Source organism: Schistocerca nitens, chromosome 2 (genome assembly GCF_023898315.1).
Source record: "Schistocerca nitens isolate TAMUIC-IGC-003100 chromosome 2, iqSchNite1.1, whole genome shotgun sequence".
Lineage (NCBI taxonomy): Eukaryota > Metazoa > Arthropoda > Insecta > Orthoptera > Acrididae > Schistocerca > Schistocerca nitens.
The window spans coordinates 1048856707-1048879435 of NC_064615.1; the positions used below are offsets into that span (position 1 = coordinate 1048856707).

The 22729-nt window shown below is 41.8% G+C and overlaps 1 protein-coding gene across 3 annotated transcripts in view; it reads right to left on the minus strand.

Moving 5' to 3' along the window:
• Nucleotides 1–22729, minus strand: part of LOC126237394 (uncharacterized) — a 97925-nt gene that overhangs the window by 5455 nt on the left and 69741 nt on the right. For all 3 annotated transcript variants that reach the window (XM_049947485.1, XM_049947483.1, XM_049947484.1), the window contains one exon: nt 11341–11427. In XM_049947485.1, coding sequence (XP_049803442.1) covers nt 11341–11427 — 87 coding nt within the window. The remainder of the gene's footprint in view (nt 1–11340; nt 11428–22729) is intronic.

Below are 22729 nucleotides of genomic sequence, written 5' to 3' on the forward strand. Positions count from 1 at the left end.
CTAATGTCAGCCTTCAACCTTTAGTTAGATAACCAGCTCTAATGATAAATGTGTTTTTCATTGTGGTTACAATACCAAAAATACAGTAAAAATGTAATAAAACAACGTACAGTAATCTTTATTTACCCAGCAGAGTTAAATCACTCGAATTTTCATTACTATCTCTAAATGTAAAGCCAACAATTGCTAATTATTTAGACATTATCTCATACATATTTCCTGTTTTACAGCTGCTGTGAAATGGGAGAGAATGAGATGAAAAGAAATGGATGAAAAATTTGACGAAACAAAAAGAGGTTGAGAGGAAAACTTAATTGGACACACAAAAGCAGAGCAATCTTTGCTATCAGCTCTTTAACAGAATAAAGTTACATATGAAATTTAAGATAGTTGATGTGGACCACCGAATCAAGGTACAAGGTGGTGTAAGGTCACGCAAAGCTCACACCATGCCAATTTATTGCAAATAATATCCAAAAGATGCTTAGTGGATGAACTAATATTCATTAAAAACACTGTTGATATTGCGCAACAGGAAAAATGTGGCAACCACTGGCCACATAACAAGCTGACAGAGGGTGATTTTGATCACACAAGGCAGCAAATCTTGAGTCGTAGACAGAAATAATTGACAAGATATATGGATTAAAGTCTGAATGTTACACTCTCGTACAAATGCTAGCATATCACAATTCAAGTGTTGTGGCTGTGGACTTCAATCTAAACACTGTGCTGAACACCCAGACCAAATGTTCTATCTCAGAAAACTAGAGGTGTATTATTGGACTGTACACAAGAGAAGGCTTCTTCTTGCCTTTTTAAATCATCAGTCTTGTGACTGGTCTGATATGATCCGCAACGAGTTCCTCTCCTGTGCCAACCTTTTCATCTCAGAGTAGCAACTGCAACCTACATCCTCAATTATCTGCTGGATGTATTCCAATCTATGTCTTCCCTTACAGCCCCCTCTAGTAGCATGGAAGTTATTCCCTGATGTCTTAACAGGAGTCCTATAAACCTGTCCCTTCTTGTCAGTGTTTTCCATCCACTACTTTCCTCACCATTTCTGTGGAGAGTCTCAATCAGTTCTTAACTTATCAGTCCACCTAATTTTCAACATTCTTCTGTAGCACCACATCTCTAATGCTTCGAGTCTTTCCTGTTCTGGTTTTCTCACAGTCCATGTTTCACTACCAGCCAATGTTGTGATGTGTTCCAAACACACATTCTCGGAAATTTCTTCCTCACATTAAGACCTTTGTTTGATATTAGCAGGCTACTCTTGGTCAGGAATACTATTTTTGCCAGGGCTTGTCTGCTTTTTATGTCCTCCTCACTCTGTCTATCATGGGTTATTTTACTTCCTAGGTAGCAGAATTTCAACTTTGTGATCCAAACTCAGAGGTCAAATTTTTTGCTGTTCTCATTTCTGCTACTTCTCATTACTTTTTTCTTTCTTAAATTAACTCTTATTCCATATTTTGTACTCATTAGACCATTCTATTCAACAGATCTTTTTCTTCCTCACTTTCACTGAGGTCAGCAATATCATCAGTGAATCTTATTACTGATATCCTTTTATCTTGATTTTTAATCCCACTCTTGAACCTTTCTTTAATTTCTGCCATTGCTTCTTTGATGTACAGATTGAAGAGTAGGGGCAAAAGACTACATCTCAGACTTATACCCTTTTTAATCTGAGCACTTCATTCTTGGTCTTCCAGACTTAATTGATACCTCATGGTTCTTGTACATGCTGTATATTTACTGTACATTACCCATTTTCCCTAACAGCATATCCCTATTTTTCTCAGTTTTGAACATCTTGCACCATTTTACATTGCCGAATGATTTTTCCGGAGAGACTAATCCTATGAACATGTCGATTTTTCATCAGTCTTGCTTCCACTATCAACCACAATGTCAGAACTGCCTCTCTGGTGCCTTTACCTTTCCTAAAGCCAAACTGATCATCATCTAACAGTTCCTGAATTTTCTTTTCTAAGCTGAATGTGCATTAATTCTCGCAATTGTCAGTTCTTGCTGTCTTCGGAATTGTACAGGTGATGTTTCCCTGAAAGTCTGATGGTATATTGACAGTCACACACATTCTACAAACCAACATTAATAGTGGTTTTGTTGCCATTCCTGTTAACGATTTTAAAAATTCTGATAGAATGTTGTCTATCCCTTCTGCCTCATTTGATCTTAAGTCATCCAAAGCTGTTTTAAATTCTGACTAGTACTTGATCCTCCATCTCTTCCCCATCAACTCCTGTTTCTTCTTCTCTCACATCATCAGACAAATCCTCCCCCCTCATAGAGGCCTTCAGTGTATTCTTTCCACCTATCTGCTCTCCCCTCTGCATTTAACAGTGGTATTCCCACTGAACTCTAAATGTTACTGTCAATTTCCCCGAATGATGTTTTGACTTTCATATATGCTGGTTCTGTCTTTCTGATAAAAATTTCTTTTTTGATTTCTTCCCATTTTTCATGTAGCCATTTCACCTTAGCTTCCCTGTACTTCCTACTGATTTTATTCCTAAGTGAATTGTATTTCTACATTTCTAAATTTCCATAAACATTTCTGTAGTTCCTTCTTTCACCAATCAACTGAAGTATTTCTTCTGTTACCCACAGTTTTATCTACATTTACAGCTACACAGATAATCTGAAAGCCATCATACGGTGGGTGGCAGAAGATGCCCTGTACCACTACTAGCCATTTTCTTTCCTGTTCCACTCGCAAGGGAAAAAGGACTCTATATGTCTCTGTATGAGCCCTAGTTTCTCGAATCTGATCTTTGTGGTCCTTACGTGCAATGTATGTTGGCAGCAGTAGAACCATTCGGCAGTCAGCTTCAAACGACGGTTCTCTAAATTTTCTCAGTAGCATTCTTCGAAAAGAATGTCGCCTTCTCTTCAGGGACTCCCATTTGAGTTCTCAAAGCGTCTCCGCAACATTTAAACCTACTGGTAACAAATGTAGCAACCAGCCTCTGAATTGCTTCAATGTCCTCCTTCAATCCGACCTGGTATGGATACCAAACACGCAATCAGTAGTTCAGAAGAACAGGTCACACAAGTGTCCTACATGCGATTTCCTTTACAGGTGAACAACTCTTTCCTAAAATACGCTTTGCAACGTTATGCCCAGATATTTAAAGGACATGACTGTGTCAAGCAGTACACTACTAATGCTTTATCCGAACATCACAGGTTTGTTTTTCCTACTCATCCACATTAACTCATGTTTTCCCACATTTAGAGCTAGCTGACATTCATCACACAAACTAAAAGTTTTGTTCAAGTCATCTTGTGTCTTCCTACAGCCTCTCAACTTCGACCCCTTACTGTACACCACAGCATCATCAGCAAACAATCACAGATTGCTGCCTGCCCTGTCCGCCAAATCATTTATGAATATAGAGAACAACAGCAGTTCTTCTCTGGCGCCCTCCTGTCAAGAGGGCATCAGGGAACCGCAGAAAGGGCGTCCATCTAGAAGGGGGCAGGTAAATCACACTAAGTTAGTTGTAGAAACGATCGGTATTGTAGTTGTAAATGTCTTAGCTGTGTTGGGAAAGAACCAGAACTCCAAGGCCTAATAGAAAGCACTGAAGCTCAAATAGTTATAGGTACAGAAAGCTGGGGAAATAAGTGCATCAGAATTTTTTTCTAACACTCTAACAGTGTTCAGAAAGGACCGATTAAATACAATTGGACGTGGAGTATTTATTGCTGTCAGAAGTAGTTTGCCTTGTAGTGAAATTTAAGTAGATAGTTCCTGCGAAATAGTATGGGTAAAGGTTATACTTGACAATAGGACTAAACTATTAATTGGTTCATTTTACTGACCCTCTGACTCAGAAGATATAGTTGCTGAACAGTTCAATAAAAACTTGAGTTTCATTTCAAATAGGTACCCCACTCATAGTCGGTGGCGACTTTAATCTACCCTCGATATGCTGGAAAAATTATACGTTTACAGCCGGCGGCAAGCATAAAATTGAAATTGTACTGAATGCTTTCTCAGAAAATTATTTTGAACAATTAGTTCATGATCCCACTCGAAGCGTAAATGGTTGCGAAAGCATACTTGACCTCGTAGCATCAAATAATCCTCGACAAATAGTGAGTATCGTGATGAATACAGGGATTAGCAACCACAAGGCAGTAGCTGCTAGGCTGAATACCGTAACTCCAACAACCATCAAAAAGAAATGCAAAGTACATCTGTTAAAAAAGCTGATAAAAATGTTCTTAACGCCTTTTTAAGATACAGTCTGCACTCCTTCTGATCTGATCATGTAAGTGTAGAAAAGTTGTGGAATGATTTCAAAGAGATAGTATCGACAGCACTTGAGAGATAAACACCACATAAATTAATAAGTGATGGTACTGATCCCCCATGGTACACAAAACGGGTCATATCGCTGTTGCAGAAGCAGCGAAAAAAGCATGGAAAATTTAAAAGAATTCAAAATCCCCAAGACTGGAAAAGTTTTGCAGAAGTTCGAAATATAGTGCGTACTTCAATGCGAGATGCTTTCAATAATTTCCACAACGAAACTCTGATCGAAATCTGGCAGAAAACCCAAAGAGATTCTGGTCATACTTGCAGCACACCAGTGGCAGGAGGCAATCAATACCTTCACTTCGCGATAACAATGGTGAAGTCACTGATGACAGCACCACTAAAGCAGAGTTATTAAACACGATTTTCCAAAACTCCTTCACCAAAGAAGATGAAGTAAATATTTCTGAATTCCAATCAAAAACAACTTCCAAGATGAGAAACACAGAAGTAGATATCCTTGGTGTAGCAAAGCAGCTTAAATCACTTAATAAAAGCAAGGCTTTTTGCCTAACGTGTTCCAACATTTCTACGGAATCCAAACTGATCTTCCCCAAGGTCAGCTTCTACCAATTTTTCCATTAGTCACCAAAGAATTCGTGTCAGAATTTTGCAGCTCCAAAGTATCCAACCTAAACTGTTGAACAAAAATAAATAAAGTCCAGGGTGGAATAACAACAATACGGAAAGGGCAGACAGTTACTCAGGACACAGAGAAGGTGTTGAGTCACAGACAGGCACAATGAAAAAGAATGCTAGAAATATTTCTGCTTTCAGGCAAAGTCTTTCTTCAGAAGTAGGAAACACATCACATTCACACAAGCAGAACTCGCACATACATGGCCAGTCTCTATGTGCTGAGGCATGAATGTGGTGTTATTTTTTTTTCAGGAGAAGGGCTTCCTGAAAGCTGAAAAAATTCCAGCATTCATTCTCATTGTACCTGTCTGGGAATCAGTGCCTACTCTATGTGGTGAATAGCAAAACAGCAAAATACATAAACAAAATGTTCCAATTAGAACAGTAGCCAACTTCAAACATGCAACATCTTATCACTAGTAAGCCACACTCATACATTACTACACAAACTGTACACTTCCACAACAGGAACCTTCAAAAAAGCAATGAATTGCCAGAAAAAATAAGGCCCCTCAATGGGTTCACCCGTCAGTGGCTCGCTTGTCAATATATTTCTGAATCGCAATTGAAACAAAATATTCAGCAAATTTAAACATCCCGAACAATACAACTTTATATAGTCCCACTACTATGTAGATAACCTCAGTTGTTTGTTAGATGAAACAGACACTCGGATAAATCAGCTGCACAGTGACAAAAACAAAGCTAGCTCTTAAATTCACCACACAGATAGTAGCACACATGAAACTAAATTTCCTACATATCACCATACACAGAATCAACAAAAAACATAACTCTGAAACACACGGGAAACTCACAACTATGAGTACAACCACACACTATCAATCCAATCACCTAATGACACACAAACATTCAAGTTCCAGATACATGTTACAGTCTTCACAGGACCACTGTGGATAAACTGAACTACACACAGCTTCTAACAAGGAAACCTCCCCATCGCATCCCCCTCAGATTTAGTTATAAATTGACACAGTGGATAGGCCTTGAAAAACTGAACACAGATCAATCGAGAAAACAGGAAGAAGTTGTGTGGAACTATGAAAAAATAAGCAAAATATACAAACTGAGTAGTCCATGTGCAAGATATGCAACATTAGGGATAATGGACGCTGAGGAGCGCCGTGGTCCTGTGGTTAGAGTGAGCAACTGCGGAACAAGAGGTCTTAGGTTCGAGTCCTCCCTCAAGCGAAAATTTTACTTTCTTTATTTTCGCAAAGTTGCGATCTGACCGTTTATTCATTGACGTCTCTGTTCACTGTAATAAGTTTAGTGTCTGTGTTTTGCGACCGCACCGCAAAACCATGCGATTAGTAGACGAAAGGACGTGCCTCTCCAATGGGAACCGAAAACATTTGATCGCAAGTTCATAGGTCAACCGATTCCTCCACAGGAAAACACGTCTGATATATTCTATACGATACTGGTGACGGCATGTGCGTCACATGACAGGAATATGTTGTCGACCCACCTAACTTGCACACTAGGCGAATGGGTAAAAAGATTCTTCTACCTTGCCCGATTTAGGTTTTCTTGTGGATGTGATAACCACTCCCAAAAAAGTGATGAAAACACAAGAGTTTGTCACATAAACTGCAACAAATGAATGCAACAGTTTCACAGTCGCACAGTTTTCCCTGTGCTCTGTCAAAACAAAGGTTTTTTACGTTTTCAAATGTTTCCGTGTGTAGACCGTAAAATTGTGCATATGTCCAAGCAAATCTGAACATGCCCTGGAATTTTGGAGAGCGAAGTTGATTATGTGTGAGAGCCTGAACTTTGATAATTGTCTGAAAATAAAAAATTAAACTTTTCTCTCGAGAGAAGATTTGAATCGAGGACCTCTCGTTCTGCAGCTGCTCACGCTAACCACGGGACCACGGCGCTCGTAAGCTGGCACTTTCCTTGATGTTGCCCACGTTGCGCATGGACTACTCAGTTTGTATATTTTGCTTATTTTTTCATAGTTCCACACAACTTCTTCCTGTTTTCTCGATTGATCTGTGTTCAGTTTTTCATGGCCTATCCCTGTGCCAACTTATAACTAAATCTGAGGGGGGTGCGATGGGGAGGTTCCCTTGTAAGCACAATGCACCAGGTATCCAGAGAGAATGTACGATACACAAATGATAAACAAACTAAACAACAAACTACAACAAAAGACCCATGAATATCAACACATGATGGACACACGTAAGCAATATGTTCCCCATCCTACGGGTGGTTTTTTTTTTTTTTTCCTATATGTAGGTGGCATGCAGTGCTCCTTGAAAAGTGTTCACCTTACAAGGAACACTGTTGCAGATACAAACATACAGCAACAAACATATCCATGGGGAGAGGGCAGGGGGACAACAAACATCAATACCACATAACAACTTTGTATAGAAAAATCTCAACACCAACAGCACTTCTACAGACAAATTACAAAAAGCTTAACTTTTATCAGTTAACACGTAGTTCATGAAAATCTGTCTACACATGCCAAACAAGGGCAGGAACTTTAAAACTAGGTATTCTGGGAAGGAGAAAATACAAACTATATATTTTCAGATCATCTCATAGAGGAAAACTGGCATCAAAATAATACTGAAATTGATCTCAAGGTCCTCAGAGAAAGCAATACTCTAATAAAGATTACAGCAGAGGAGGACTGCCACATATAGCAAGCAATAATATGAGGAAGCAAGCTTGGAATGAAGACACAACAATTGCATCAAACATTCAAAATGTACACTACAGTGGACAAAAAGAAAACATGAAACACGAGAATGGCGCCAATGATGCTGCATCTCTTGGTGAGTATGGCACCACAAGTTTACTCCTGAATCTCATTCCACATATGAAAATGTTTTCTACAAAGTGTGTGGGGAATGTAAAGGGTGTGAAAAAGTGTATATAATTACAATCTAACAACAAATCACAGCAGCATAGAAAACATTCTTTCCTTATCTTTATAAAAGATTTAGAAGACAATCTGAGCAGCCATCTTAGGATGTTTGCAGATGATGCTGTTGTTTATCATCAAGTCATCAGAAGATCTAAACCAACTGCAAAACAATTTAGATAATATATCTGTGTGGTGCAAAACTTGAGAATTGACCATAAATAATGAAAAATGTGAGGTCATCCACATGAGTGGTAAAAGGACTCCGTTAAACTTTGGTTACACAATTAATCAATCAAATCTAAAGGCCATAAAGTTCAACTAAATACCTAGGAATTACAATTACGAAAACTTAAATTGGAAAGAACAAACAGGAAATGTTATATGGAAGGTGAACCAAAGATTGCCTTCTATTGGCACAACACTTAGAAGATGCAACAGATCTACTAAAGAGACAGCCTACACTATGCCTGTCCGACTTTTGGAGTATTGCTGTGTGGTGTGGGATCTTACGAGATGGATTAATGTAGCACATTCAAAAATTCAAAGAAGAGCAGCACATTTTGTATTGTCAAGAAATAGGTGACACAGTGTAACGGACATGATAACAAAACATTTCAATCACCAGCTTTCTCCTCCGAATGCGAAAATACTTCGCTGATGCTGGCCTACATAGGGAGAAACGATCATCATAATAAAATGAGGGAAATCAGAGCTTGCATGGAAAGATATGAGTGGTGTTTTTTCTTTTTTCGCACGCTGTTCAAGAGTGGATAATAGTATTTGCAGGTGAGGAACCAAAATAAAAATGCATGCCCCAGTTTTCAGATTTAAAATAGAAAAACAACCATAAACTTTGTATAATATCTTACAGAAATAAACACAGACTCACAGAAGATGGCAAATACCTGCCATAGCACATCTGGGTGAAAAGAGAAGGGGTGGGGTTGTTTCGGTGGGAAAAATTTCTGTTTTGCACAAGGTTTTTTAAAAACCAAAAGCTAATTAGCAAACACAGAAATAAATGTCAACAGGGGCTCCCAATTCCAACCATTTGAATATATCTCATGTTTTTAATGAGGTAGCATCCTGCTTGTCTTCTAATAAAACACTAGCGAACCTGCAATGGTTCGCAACCGCTAAATATGTATGAGGATGGGATGTATGTGCTAGTTTGGGGTACTCTTGGGAATCCCGTCAGGAAACAAATTTTACTTCTCGTGGTGACTTTGCCTGCTTTGAAGGCACGGAATTCGAAATTATAGCAAAAAATATAGAATATGAATGACTAAGATCTCCAAAAGTTCTTGGCCAATTTATTTCATATATTTTACAAGATCCTCTAATAAACATTCAAACAGACATAGGCTGTATATTTTTTTAACATACATAGGCTGTATATTTTTTTAATCAACAATGTACAAGTTTTCTGTTAAAACTGACAGTGAGAATGAAAATGCAGTGCTGTGCTGTGAAAATGTGTTATTTCATTTTCTTTCTTGCAGTCGATTTTAATTAAGATAGTAAAGCATTTAAACTACTAGACAAACATTTTCTCTCATGTATATTATTCTTCCATGTATTTTATTTTAATCAAAAATGGTATATACGACAGTGTGCTGTTTTTTTTCCTTCCTTGCAGCTGGTTTTCACAGAAAACCTATATATTAAGCAAATTGTATATGTGGCTTATCGGCTTATGATTAGAATTTGAATTTTCCGAAAATTTTTGTAATGCTACCAGTTCACACATGAAAACTATGTGAAATAATGTTGCTGAAGCTGCCATCCTCACAGATCCAGCAGCTGGAGAAGTTCCTGTCATACCCCATACACCAATGATCCCAACTGGCTTACCCATTCAATTTAAGCTATCATAGTTAAAACCAACTGCAAGAAAGGAAATGAAACTGGCCATTTTCACAGCACCGCGTTTTCTTCCTCACAGTCAGTTTTACGAGAAAACCTGTACACTGCTGTTTAAAAACAAATACACAGTGTTTGTAAGTTAATTATACATAAGTATCCTTTAATTGTAAAGAAGGTAAATAATTTACAGAAATGTTTGATACAGTATTGAATGTGGCTTATCTTCAAGGTTCATTCCTACCTAACACTGTTAATTCATACGTTCCTGTTATGTAGCATGTAAGGGAATTGCCAAAGGTAAATGTTTTTTGTGCCGTAAGCTGTAACAAGATTTACGTTCCTTTCTTTTTTGCCAAGTTAACTGCAACTGGAATATCATAACTGGACTTGCTTGAACATTATCTAATCCCTCAGTTACAATAGGATGTAGGCACAGAATTATTTTCCAGAAATATGGCGCGTGTCCACATTATCATCGTGACAACGTCGCATATCTCTGTAGAAACGTGCCAACTTGAATTGGATGTGGTGGAACAAATCCTGGCCTCTTATGTTCACCTGATTTAACCACAATGAAATTCTGTGTATGGGGTTACATTGAAGATAGAGTTTGTTGTTCTGCTTCCGAGAAATGTGGACGAGCTGCAACAACGGATAACACAAGCAATTGCCACCATACATCAAGACTTGCTTCTTAGGATTTGGCAAGAAAATGATTACAAAAGGGACATCTGTCATGTTACAAAAGGTTGCTATACTAAACATTTGTAAATAAAATTTGAAGATATACTGGAATGACTGCTGTATCAAACATTTCTTTATCTTTTTCACAATTAAAGGTTACTTTTGTATAACTAATTTATAAACACCTTGTGTGGAACCTATGCCCATCAGAACATTTATTATAGTATCATGTAAAAATCTGAAGTAAATCAGTCAAGAAGTTTTCAAGATTTTTGCTAATAACATTTCCCCTTTATATATTAGTATAGATTACTTATTCACATAGAGTGTATTCCAGATGGACTGCCTGTATCACACTGAGGTGGTCTTGTGGGAAGCATTATATAGCGAAACAAATTAGTGTTCAGTTTGGATGCGAAATACAATTTTCATATACAGAGTACAGAAAGTCAATTAAAATAACTACTGGCAATATGGGAATGCTGACTTTCTCAGCAAATTTCATTGATGAAATTGTCTAAGTTTATCAGCACAGACATGGCATCGTGTTGTCACCACAACCTGACTGATAACATGAGAAGATATCATCAGCTACTGGGAAACTTGAGTTGGGGAGTGGGGACATACAATATTCATAAAGTGGCTCACGTATCATAACCTGAGGAGGTATAGCATATTGCTGAAACTGTCGTTATGGTGTGTATTGTTATTTCAAACTGATGCGGGTACAGAGCTTTGCAATACCTGCAGTTTGATTCTGTTTTCTTTATTCCTGCTGAGTGCCTACAGTTTTTGATGGTGAATGCAAACAGATTTGACACTTTGTCAGTTGAAGTAATACATGTTGCATATTAAGGAAAATTATGACATTGTCTCTTACCTCCAACAAATGCATCTCCTGCACCATTTGTATCAATCACTTTTTCTGGAGGTAAGTGAGTGACTGAAAATTCATTGACAATACCATCTGAAAATGAAAAATACAAGTATATTTTAAAAATTCAAATCATTAAAGAATTAAATTAATGGCAAAACTTGAAACAATGCAGACTTAGTAGTTTATCATTACAGTATTAGTAGAAGACAATATTCTCCTATAATATGCTGATATAAATATACAGTGAAATCTCGTTAGTACGTCCCTCCTACTGCCATTTCCAGCATAGTATGACCATTTTGAAAGTCCCAGTCCCAGTTGTATTAAACATATGTTAAAACTACTACTCGTTTATACATTCTCCCTCATTGTTTTATGCACTCAAATTTGGCGGTATTGGTTCTGCTTGGACACTGACACTTCTGATGCCATGAGTTCTGGGAGTGTGGGAGTAGTATGTTTGAGGATGTTGGGTGTGGAAACGTATAGGGAGACAGTGCCGTTCAATGCTGGCAACTATGTGCATCATACAGATTATTTAATGTGGTAAAAATGACGTGTAGAAGTAGTTCATACAGGTTGGCAAAAGTGCCAATGGCTTCCATTTTTTGTTTCCTTCTTCTCCTATCAAATTGTGTAATGATATGTCATGGACAAAATTCACACAAGAAGCATGTTGATACTGCACAAGAACTGAACATTCCTCTATTAACATTCCTTATAACAGTGAGCAAATGAAAACTCAATGAAGTAGCAGGTCTGGAATGAGGAAACAGCAAACTAAAACAAGTGTGCGATGGCCAGTTTCCATAAATGCAAAGTGTGCTACTAAATAAATAATACAATCTCCTGGTTTGAATATTCCAACTGATGGTACCATGGGTTATGCTAAAGCAATGTATTTGGCACAAAAACTGTGACTCATAGATTTCAAAGCACCCAATGGTTGGACGGAAAGATTCAAGGACAGAAATAATTTAGTATATAAATATGCTTGAGGTGAGACTGGAAGTGTAAACATTGACACTGTTCAGTCATGAAACAATACTTTTTCGTCAATTGTAGAAAGGTATAGACCTAATGATGTTTTTAATGTACATGAAACAGGCTATTTGTTTTTCACCTTCTGCCTGACAAAATTTTTGAGCTGAGGAGAGGGAAATGTCACAGCAGAAAATTTAGTGTGAAGAGGGGCTAACTGTCTTATTATACTGTAATGAAAGTGAAACAGGAAATTTGGTGCCACTAATAACTGGAAAGGTGAAGATTCCATGGCACTTTAAAAATATGTGATCATTTCCACATAAATATACGACTAATGCAAAAGCTTGGGTAATAACAAGATCGCCAACAAGTGCAGTGTTGAGAGGCTGTCGGGCGGGCCAGTGTGGGGTATGGAAGGGGGCGGGGTGAGGAGTGCAAAAGAAGGAGCAGTGAAAGGTGCAAAAGGAGGAGCAGGGAAAGGGAAGGACAAGTGGGTGGCATGGAAAAGGGTGGCATGCAATGAGAGTGAGGAGACGTGAACAGGAAGGCCAATCTCATCCACACGCGACACACGGCTAAGTGACCATGCGGATTGCTGATGCAGCATTTGATGCCTCCGATTTTATCCACTGATAATTATAATTATTCCTACTAACCAATCTCCCTTGACCCTCTCTTCACTTATCCCAACACACGCACATTCCCATACCTCATCTGCTCCCTTTCGCCCATGTTTTTAATGGATTTGTGTGTATTCCGACATATTTCAAGCATTTGTGCATATTTTTAAATATCTGTGCATGCTTTTGCATGTCTTTAGGTATTTCTATGCATCTTTTCTGTAATCCAGCTCCCCTCACAACCATCGAACACCTTCATTTGCTCATTTCCATTTCCCATATACCATCCCTACCAAAATGGATCCCCGCTCCATGTTTCTGCACAGTTCAGATATTCCTTTCCTGGCTAAAACCCAGTCCCACATTGTGGTCCTTAAATGCTGCCTAAACTGTGGAATCTCTCTCCCCCCCCCCCCACCCCAATGGTCTAATCCATAATTTAATCAACCTGCTGACATCCTACAACTGCCTCGAGCCACCACTAGCCAACCCCTTTCCTGTCCAGTGTCCCTCCTTGAAAAATATCTTGAAGCATGCAGACCCTGCCTAGCTGACCTTTTCAACTTGCCGCATTCCCCAAAACTCTCTACCAACATTCCACCAAAATCCTCAGCCCCACAGAATTTCACTCCTATCCAAATCCGTGCCTTTAGCCCTAAACCCGAATTTAACTGTGTTGGGCTTGTCAAAGACCTACTCTTCTTCTCCTGATCCCAGTAATGGAAACACGTCTTTGCACTGATCCCTCCAACCAAAGGCAACCTAATCACAAAATTGAGTCCTGCCTCTCCCAGTTCATATCACCAGCCAACTATGATTCTCCCCTCCCACTTAACCACCCCTTGGTCACCTTCCAGGAATTCCTTACCTTCTACTTTGCCTCAACCATCTTCCCCCATGTCCCTTCCTAAGAACACCAACTTTTCAGCAGAAGGAAGGACATCCACATAAAACCTCAAATCTAATCCTGACCTAATCATCCAATCTATAGACAAGGTTTCCGCCACTATTGTTATGAATCACCGTGACTACTTGGCCGAAGGCCTCTGCCAATTACCTGACTGCTCCACCTATACACTCTGCCAGAGTGATCCCACCCCAGAAGTCCAACATAATCTATACCTGCTTGAAGCCTTAAGCTCTTCCCAGAACTTCTCCCCTCTGTCCATTTCCCTTCTCACCCCTATGACACCCCACACACTCACCTTTCACATGCTCCACATAATCCCCATACCCAACAATCCTGTGCGACCCATTGTAACTGGTTATTGTGCCTCATTGAAAGAATTTCGGCTCTCACAGACCAACATCTCCAACCAATTGCTCGTAATATAGCCTCCCACATCAAAGATACCAACCACTTCCTTCGCCGACTCTCTAACATTCCTACCCCTTTACTTCCTGGATTCCTACTCATCACTATTGAAACCACTTCCCTATACACCAATATCCCTCATACCCATAGTCTTGCTGCTACTGAACACTACCTTTCAAAACATCTTTCAGAGTCCGAACCATACACCTCATACACCTTACTAACTTTACCCTATCTTGCAATTACTTCTCCTTTGAAGAGAAAGTATACAAATCAATTTGTGGAACAGCCATTGGCGCCCACATGGCAACCTCCTATGCCAATCTGTTTAGGGGTCATCTAGAGGAGACTTTTGTAGCCTCCTAAAACACCAATCCCCTAGTCTGGTTCAGGTTCACTGAAGGCATTTTCATAATCTGCACTCAGGGCCAACACACCCTTTCCTCATTCCTTCAAAACTTCAATGCCTACCCTCCCACCTGCTTCAGCTGGTCCTCCTCAAACCAGTGTGTCACCACCCTGGACGTTGCCCTCCTCCTTTCCGATGGTTCTATCCTCTATCCACACCTCTGTCCACATTAAACCCACCAACCACCAATAGTAACAGCATTTCAACAGCTGTAATCCCTTTCACACAAAAAAAGTTCCTTCCATACTGCCTGACCACCCAGGGATGGCATATCTGCAATGACAATAACTCCCTTGCCTAGTATGCTGAGCATCTCACCAAGGCCATCACAGACAGGCACTGCCCCCAGACCTAGTACGCAAACTGATCTCCTGTGCCATTTTCAAACACACCCCAAATCCTATCACTAATCAAGAATTAGCTGCGAAGGAGTGCCACCTTCATCCCCTACCACCACCCCAGAATGAAACAACTGAGTCACAGCCTTTGTCAGGACTTAAATTACCTATCAGCATCCCCTGAAACGAGGGAGATCCTACCTTAGATCCTTTCCACGCCTCTTAAAGTGGTGTTCCATCGCCCACCCAACCTTCACAATATTCTGCTCCCTCCCTACGCCACTCCCAATCCCAAGCCCTTGCCACAGGGATCATATTTCTGTGGAAGACCCACACGCAAGACCTGCCCGATCTACCTACTCAGCTCTTTCTATTCCAGTCTTATCCTACTTGATCAGATGTTGGGCTACCTGTGAAAGCAGCCATCCCATACATCAGCTCGCTGCAATCACTGCACATCCTTTTTTACTGGTATGACTGCCAACCAGCTGTTTACCAGGATGGACAGCCACCGCCAAACTGTGGCCAAGAGCAAAGTGGACCATCCTGTGGTACAGCATTCAGCTGAACACATCATGCTTTATTTCAATGGCTGCTTCAGAATCTGGACCTTTTGGATGAGCCCACCCAGCACTAGCTTTGTTGAACTGCACACACAAGTGTTATCCTTGCAACACATTCTCTGCTCCCGGAATTATCTTGGCCTCAAAGTACAGTAACCAGCTATCTCCACCCCTCCACCCAACAGTTACTGCCCCCTCTGCCCAACGTATCACCTTCCCCCTATTCACGTATCCTCACCCTCATTGTGAGCAGCACTCTGCCAATACATCTGCCTGTCTTTCCCCTATCCTGCTTCTCTCCTTTTCCACTCCCCCTCACCTCATATCCTCTTGACACTGTGCCTTGTGGCAGTCTTGTCATGCCTCCATCTAGTCACTGCACACTCCAACAGACAGTGCTCTTCTCTCCCTCCACCCATACCCTGCTATCCCTTCCTCTTCCCTGTCCCCTCCAGATAGCTGCTTCCGTTCACATGACAGTCGCGTTCCGGCTCAAGCTGCTGGAGATGGTGGTGGTGGTGGTGGTGGTGGTGGTGGTGTGTGTGTGTGTGTGTGTGTGTGTGTGTGTGAGGTGCGCTTGCTAGTGTGAATGAATGTGTGGTGTCTTTCCTTTTCCAAAGAAGGTTTTGGTCAAAAGCTAAATGTGTAACAGTCTTTTCATTGCCTCTCTGCAAACTCCATGGTGATTAGCAAACTATCCTTCTCCCTAACTGAAGTTTCCACTGTTTTATATAAATGTAGTGTTTTTTCCTACCAACTATGCAAGCCACCTCATGCCATTCAAGCAAGACATTGCACAATGCCACAAACAACTGTATAGAAGAAGCTGGTCTGCCCTACAATGAGAAAGGTAACAAACAGTCTTGGATGCTATGCATTTTGTAAGAAGTGTCTGGGGCTTCATGCAAGGAGGCACAATCCCAAAATATTTCAAGAAAGCTGGCTTTCATCAGATACTAACAAAAAACATCACAACAGGAAATCAAAGAATTGCAGTTGAAAAGTGGCAGCAAAAAATGGGGCAAGAAGAGAACATTGACTTCCGTAGCTTCAATGCACATGTTGAATGTGATGAAGGTGTTGCTGTCTGCCAGTCTATGACAACTTATTAAGTGTTGCAGGACCAGATGGCAGAGAAACGAGAAGTGCCGAGTTTTGATGCTGACGATGAAGCAATGAATGTGCACTGCATCTTATTGTATTACAGCGCAGTTATGCTAAAGTGTATACGGTATACTGTAGTCTGCTGAAATGACTATCCATATTCAGTTATTAGTGTAATTTACTAATAGAGAGACACTACATAATGACGTTCATTTGTACTGAGAAATGTAATAAAAATTGCAATTTTTTATAAATCATGTGCCTGGGTCATATTTTGGCCGCTAGAGACTACGCACTCGCAGCATGTGACTTTCCTTCATTTCAACTAGCTGACTGCAGAATTGTACAAGTCTGACGAATTGGATTTAACCAATATTGCTGTATTTAACACACTTTTTCTTTTTGTATTCCAGCACGTAATACTAAGAGTTTCTGGGTGTGATATTTCCAATGTATTTTCAAAAAGGCACACTTTGGATTATAATGTATTATGATAGCATGTCAGGAAGTGTGGCGTTAAGAGATAGTGTGGCGTTAAGAGATTGCATGCTGTGGGTGGACAAAAATATGGAAACACGTCAAGAAATACATGCCTGAACATAAATGCAGATGCTAGCCCAGCCTGCAGATAGCACTGTTGTATCTGGCCACTAACAGCATCTGTCCTCAATAATTCCAGGTGTCATTCATGGTCACAACAGTGTTCTGTGTAGTTGTGAGTGCATTATGTCAGAACTCTTCCACATTCGAACATGGGCAAATTGTTGGTACTCACATAGTGGGTGCTTCCATAATCAATGTAGTGGAACTGTTGGGTGTTTCGAAAAAGTGCGTGTTGAGTGATCCTGGTGGACAGTCATTGAAGAGGTTGATTTGTTGGTTGTTGGAGTTACAGGGACCAAACTGTAAGGTCATCAGTCCCTTCATCTGATATGTATAGAAACAGGAATAACCCTCAGAAGGAGGATACAACAGCCTAATTCTGGGAGGCCCAAATTTAGGCAAGATACAATACGACAGAGATGAAATCAAATCAGGTGAGAGAGCCGCTCTGCTCAGAAAGCAGTTAGTGGTCCCTGGAGCATAGTATGCGGTGGGTGATGCACACACTGCATCCCATCAGCACCACCTCACCATCCATTACCCAAAGGAATGAGCAACAGATAAAAGATGATAAAAGTTTAGGAAAGATGAAACATTAAAAACGGCAAACATATAAGAACAAGGAGAATATGAAGTCGGGAAGAGTAGGGGCCAGGCCAGACCACTGAGCAATGGACTGAGCCTGGGCCAGAGCAGGCGAGATGTGCCCCTCCAATTTCTCAGGAGATTAATGAGGCTAAAATGCCCCACTTCACAGAGATGACTAGGAACCACGTTCGGTGTTGAAACCCAAAACCAGGTCAACCAATCTGACATCGTTCACTAACACCAGAGGTAGCGTGTCAGGATGTTTTAAGATATTGCCACAAAGCAGTCAAATTTGGGCAGTCTAGCAGGATGCGAGCCACTGCCTGGCAGGCATCACATCGGCAGTAAGGTGAGTCCTCACGTCAGAGAATGTGGCTTTGGGTCAACCTTTGCTTAAGGGGGTGAAGGTGGGTAAGTCACATCAGATGAGCATCAATGACCGCCCCAAAGTGCAATAAACCACCACCACATTGAGTAATTGGTCATCGAGGTAAAGTTCTGACTGTGGATGAACAGTACACGATGACGACAACAGAAATGCGTGATGTGAATCTTGGCAGTGGAAAACTGAAAGCCGTGGGTGATGGCCCATAACTGTGCCTTTTGACGGCATCCTGCACTTAACGTTCAGCAACACGCACACTCGAGGAGCAATAGTACAAGCAAAGATCGCTGACATACAAGGAGGGTAATACTGATGACCCCACAGGTGATGCTAGACTGTTAATGGCCACTAATCCCCTGTGGGACACCATTCCTTAGGTATCGGGGGTACTGTGGGAAGCACCAACTCGAACCTGGAAAGTATGGTGCAACAAAAAGTTCTGGACAAAAATCGGAGGTCAGTCACGTCAGGTTGCAAGGATGTGGTGTTGCCATGTGATGTCCAAAGCCTTTTGTAGGTCGAAGAAGAGAGCAATAAACTGTTGTCCAGATGACAGACTATAGGCAAACCAAATTATCAGCAGTGGAAGAGCCTTGGCAATAATCACTCTGGGACAGAGCCAGAAGGCTCCGAGACTCAAGGAGCCAACTCAGCCGCCAGCTTACCATGCATTTGATTAACTCAGAGAGAACATTGGTGAAACTAATTGGGTAATAGCTTTCCTTCTCTAGGGGAAACTTACCTGGTTTCAGTACCAAGATGATGATGCTCTCCCGTCCTTGAGATGGAAGCTCACCCTCACTTCAGATACAGTTGAAGATGGTAAGGACATAATGCTGACAATCCACTGATAGGTGTTTGAGCATTTGGCTGTGAATGTGGTCTGATCCTGTGGCTGTATCAGGGCAAAGGGCCAAGGCACTGAAGAATTCCCATTCACTGCTTGGAGCATTATAGGCTTCCAAGTGGTGTGTAGTGAAAGATACGTGCAGTCGTTCAATCTGCTGTTTCACGACACAAAAGGCATCTTTATAGTTCTCAAATGCAGAGGCTTGAGCATAATGCAGAGCAAAATGTTCGGCAACAGCATCTGGAGCAGTGAAGACAGTGCCCTTAAAGGAAATACCAGAAAAACCTGCAGGGGCCTGGTACCCATAGAGGCATTTGATCCCCATCCAAACCTGCGAAGGAGATGTATGTGGTCCAATGGTTGAAACATATCATTCACAGCATTCTTGATTCCATCATTTTATTAGGTGGTGGACCTCGGCATGGAGCTGTTTAAAGTCAATGATATGCTCAACTGATGGATGCCGCTTATAGTGTTGGACCTCAGTGATTTCCGAGGTCCACCAAAGTACTACCTTTTGAAGAACAAGAGATTGCTAAGTCAGCTGCTGATAGACTGGCTGCTGTTGCATTCAGGACCACCTCGTCAATGTTTTCATTTAGTGGGGAGCTCAGAGTGACAGTGGAGGTGAAAGCGTCCCAGTCGGCATTGTGGAGAGCCTCTCTCGATGGCCGCCCAGGGGAGTGATGCTGAGGGAGGGACAGGAGGACTGGAAAGTGGTTGCTACAACACAAGTCATTGTGGACCCTCCAGTGGATGGATGAGGAAGACAAGGGCTATAAATAGAAAGATCAATGGTTGAGTAAGTTCTATGTGCCATACTGAAATATGCAGAGGCACCAGAATTCAAGAGACAGAGGTCCAAATCTGCCAGTAAGTTTTCAATGTCTTTACCGTGGCCAGTGATCATGGCTCCATCCCAAAAGGGGTTATGGGCACTGAAGTCAACCAAGATCAGGAAAGGTTGGGGAGCCAAGAAACCAATGCAGACAATACATTGTGAGACAATCCACCATAGGGAGGGAGATAAACATTACAGATGGTGAAATCCTGAAATGCCCTTATCTGAACAGCCACAGCCACAGCCTCCAAAGTTGTATCAAGAGGCACATGCCTGCTATATACAGAGTTCACAACACAAGTGTTAACTCCACCTGACACCCTATCATAATCGGCACAATTCTTAAAATATCCCTGGTAGCCACAAAGGGCCAGGGCCCATTTTGCTGGAAACCAAGTTTCCTAAAGGGCAATGCAGAAAGTGGGGGAAGAGTCTAAGAGATGTTGTAGGTCAGCCAGGCGGTGGAAAAAACCACTGTAATTCCATTGAAGAACCAGGCTGTCAGTGTACTGTAAGTGCCTGAAGGGCCCAAGGAAACAGGTTATGTCCTAGGGTCACCTGTTGCCAATGGTTGAGGGGGTTTGGTATCAAAATAGGGTTCTGACACACATTTTGTGGAGCAATCTGGAGCTCAGGGACCACTGGGATCATTGTTGTGGCCACAGAAGCAGAACATGTGGGATCTGGTGGCATGTTGCCACCAGGATTTCCTCCATCTTGGAAGACTCTTTTTCTTTTATGAGGTTTGGATGAATCACTTTCAGGGACTGAAGAAGAACATGAAGCCCTATGACCAGCAGTCTGTGGCTCCTTCAGCCACTGGCTGCAGACTGGCAGAAACCTCGGAGGAGAGTGTCCCTATACGACTCTTCCTGGAGTGAGAAGTTGGACGAGGGTGATGAGTCTTCAGCTGGGGGATGGGGATCGGCATTGCCCCAAGTGAGTGTGGTGGTAGCAGCAGGAGGAGAGCCTCCAACCATCAGGGGGGCAGGCACCACTGAGTACCCCTGAGGGCTCGCTACAGGTTGCTTAATGGAGGAGAGTACCAATTGCTTAATGGAGGAGAGTACCAACGGGAGGGTGACGCTATCATAGCTTTAGCCTGTGACACTGCCATGTATGCAGGATGTGGATGCTCATACTTTTTCTTGGGCTCTTGGGATGTTAGTCTGTCCAGAGTCTTATATTCTTGTATTTTTTTCTCTCTGTGAAAGACAGTTCACTCTGGTGAGCAGGCAGGATTATGCTCTCCACAGCTGATGCAGGTGGGGGGTGGGGTGGGAGGGGGGGAGCTGAGGAAGACAAGAAATGTTTGCATGCAACAGTCTCTGCAATCCCTATAGACTGAGCTGGCATTGCAATGTGAAGACATGTGCCCGAATTTCATATATTTAAAGCACCATATGGGGGCACTGGGACACACACACACACACACGTATGGTTCTACATCACATTTGTATACCGTCACCTTGACCTTTTCAGGCAATGAATAATCCTCAAAGACCAAGATGAAGGCCCTGGTGGTATCTCTATTGTCCTTTGGCCCCTATGGACAAGACGGACAAAGGGTACAAACAATTGCTACTAGTTGGCATGTAGCTCATCATCAGACTGCAAGAGAAGGTCAAAATGAAAAATGAGGTCTTGAGCCATGTTTAGGCTGTTATGGGGAGTAATACTCACCAGAATGTCATCCAGCTTGTGACTAGCATGCAAAGCCCCTGACTGGCCAGGGGATGCTGTTTTAATCAAAACTGACCCACTCTTCCTTTGGAGGTTGCTCCAACTTCCACAAATTTGTCCTCTATATTCTCTACAAAAAATAATGACTTTGTGACCAAAAAAGATTCACCACCTGTCCTTGTATAAACTAGGTATTGCGGAGATTATTTCTCTACTTGTTGCTCAGCCCGATGTTCCTCCCATGCTGTAGCCAAGGAAGAAAACATTTTGGGCTCCTGTCTCTCTGCATTGAATGAGTGGTTTCCTTCTGAAGCGACTGCTGGGGCCATGTGACAACCAGCAGAAGAAAGCTTCGTAAATGCCATGGTGCCACCTACTCTGAATGGAAGCTCTCTCATGGGTGCCATTCAGCCACAGCAACAGCTACCTGGCCTGGAATTCATTGCACGGAGTCATTGTGCCCCAGTCATGAAAGGCACACACTTCTTGGCTTACATGGGAAGGTATCAGCTCAGGCATCAATAGTGTGATACCTGCTTGGTCAGGGGGCTACTACTATTCAGGTACTTGATGACCCCTCCCCCCTCTCTGCCCCCCCCCCCCCCCCACACACACACACAAACAAAATGGGACAACAGCTACCATGCTGGCGCTTGGGTGTACTACCTTATTGCAAAGGAAGGGTGCTAAGGTGGAAAGGCACAAAGGTGGAACAGACACCACACTGGGCAATCTTCACTGCATGATTTACACTTCTGAAAAATTTGTAAAAGTGATGACAGATCAAACCCAACCATGGGACTACATATTTATTAACGAAAAGGTGCAGAGAGTACCAAAAGTGAAGTGGAGAACTAGGGTCCTACATCATGTACCAGGTTCCAGACCATCAGATGGAAAGGCTGAGGGGGGTAACAGATAACGGAAACACAGGCTGCAGCACAGAAAAGGAAGGAGTGCTGCAAAGGCTGGGGACCCATAGTAGCCAAGCATGTACTCACAGAAGTGTTGTGACCCTGCTCTCCCCCCCCCCCCCCCCCCCCCTCCCGGGCAGGGGGCTTTGACGAGGATTGTGATTAAAAATAAAGGACGACAAACTGCAACAGTCA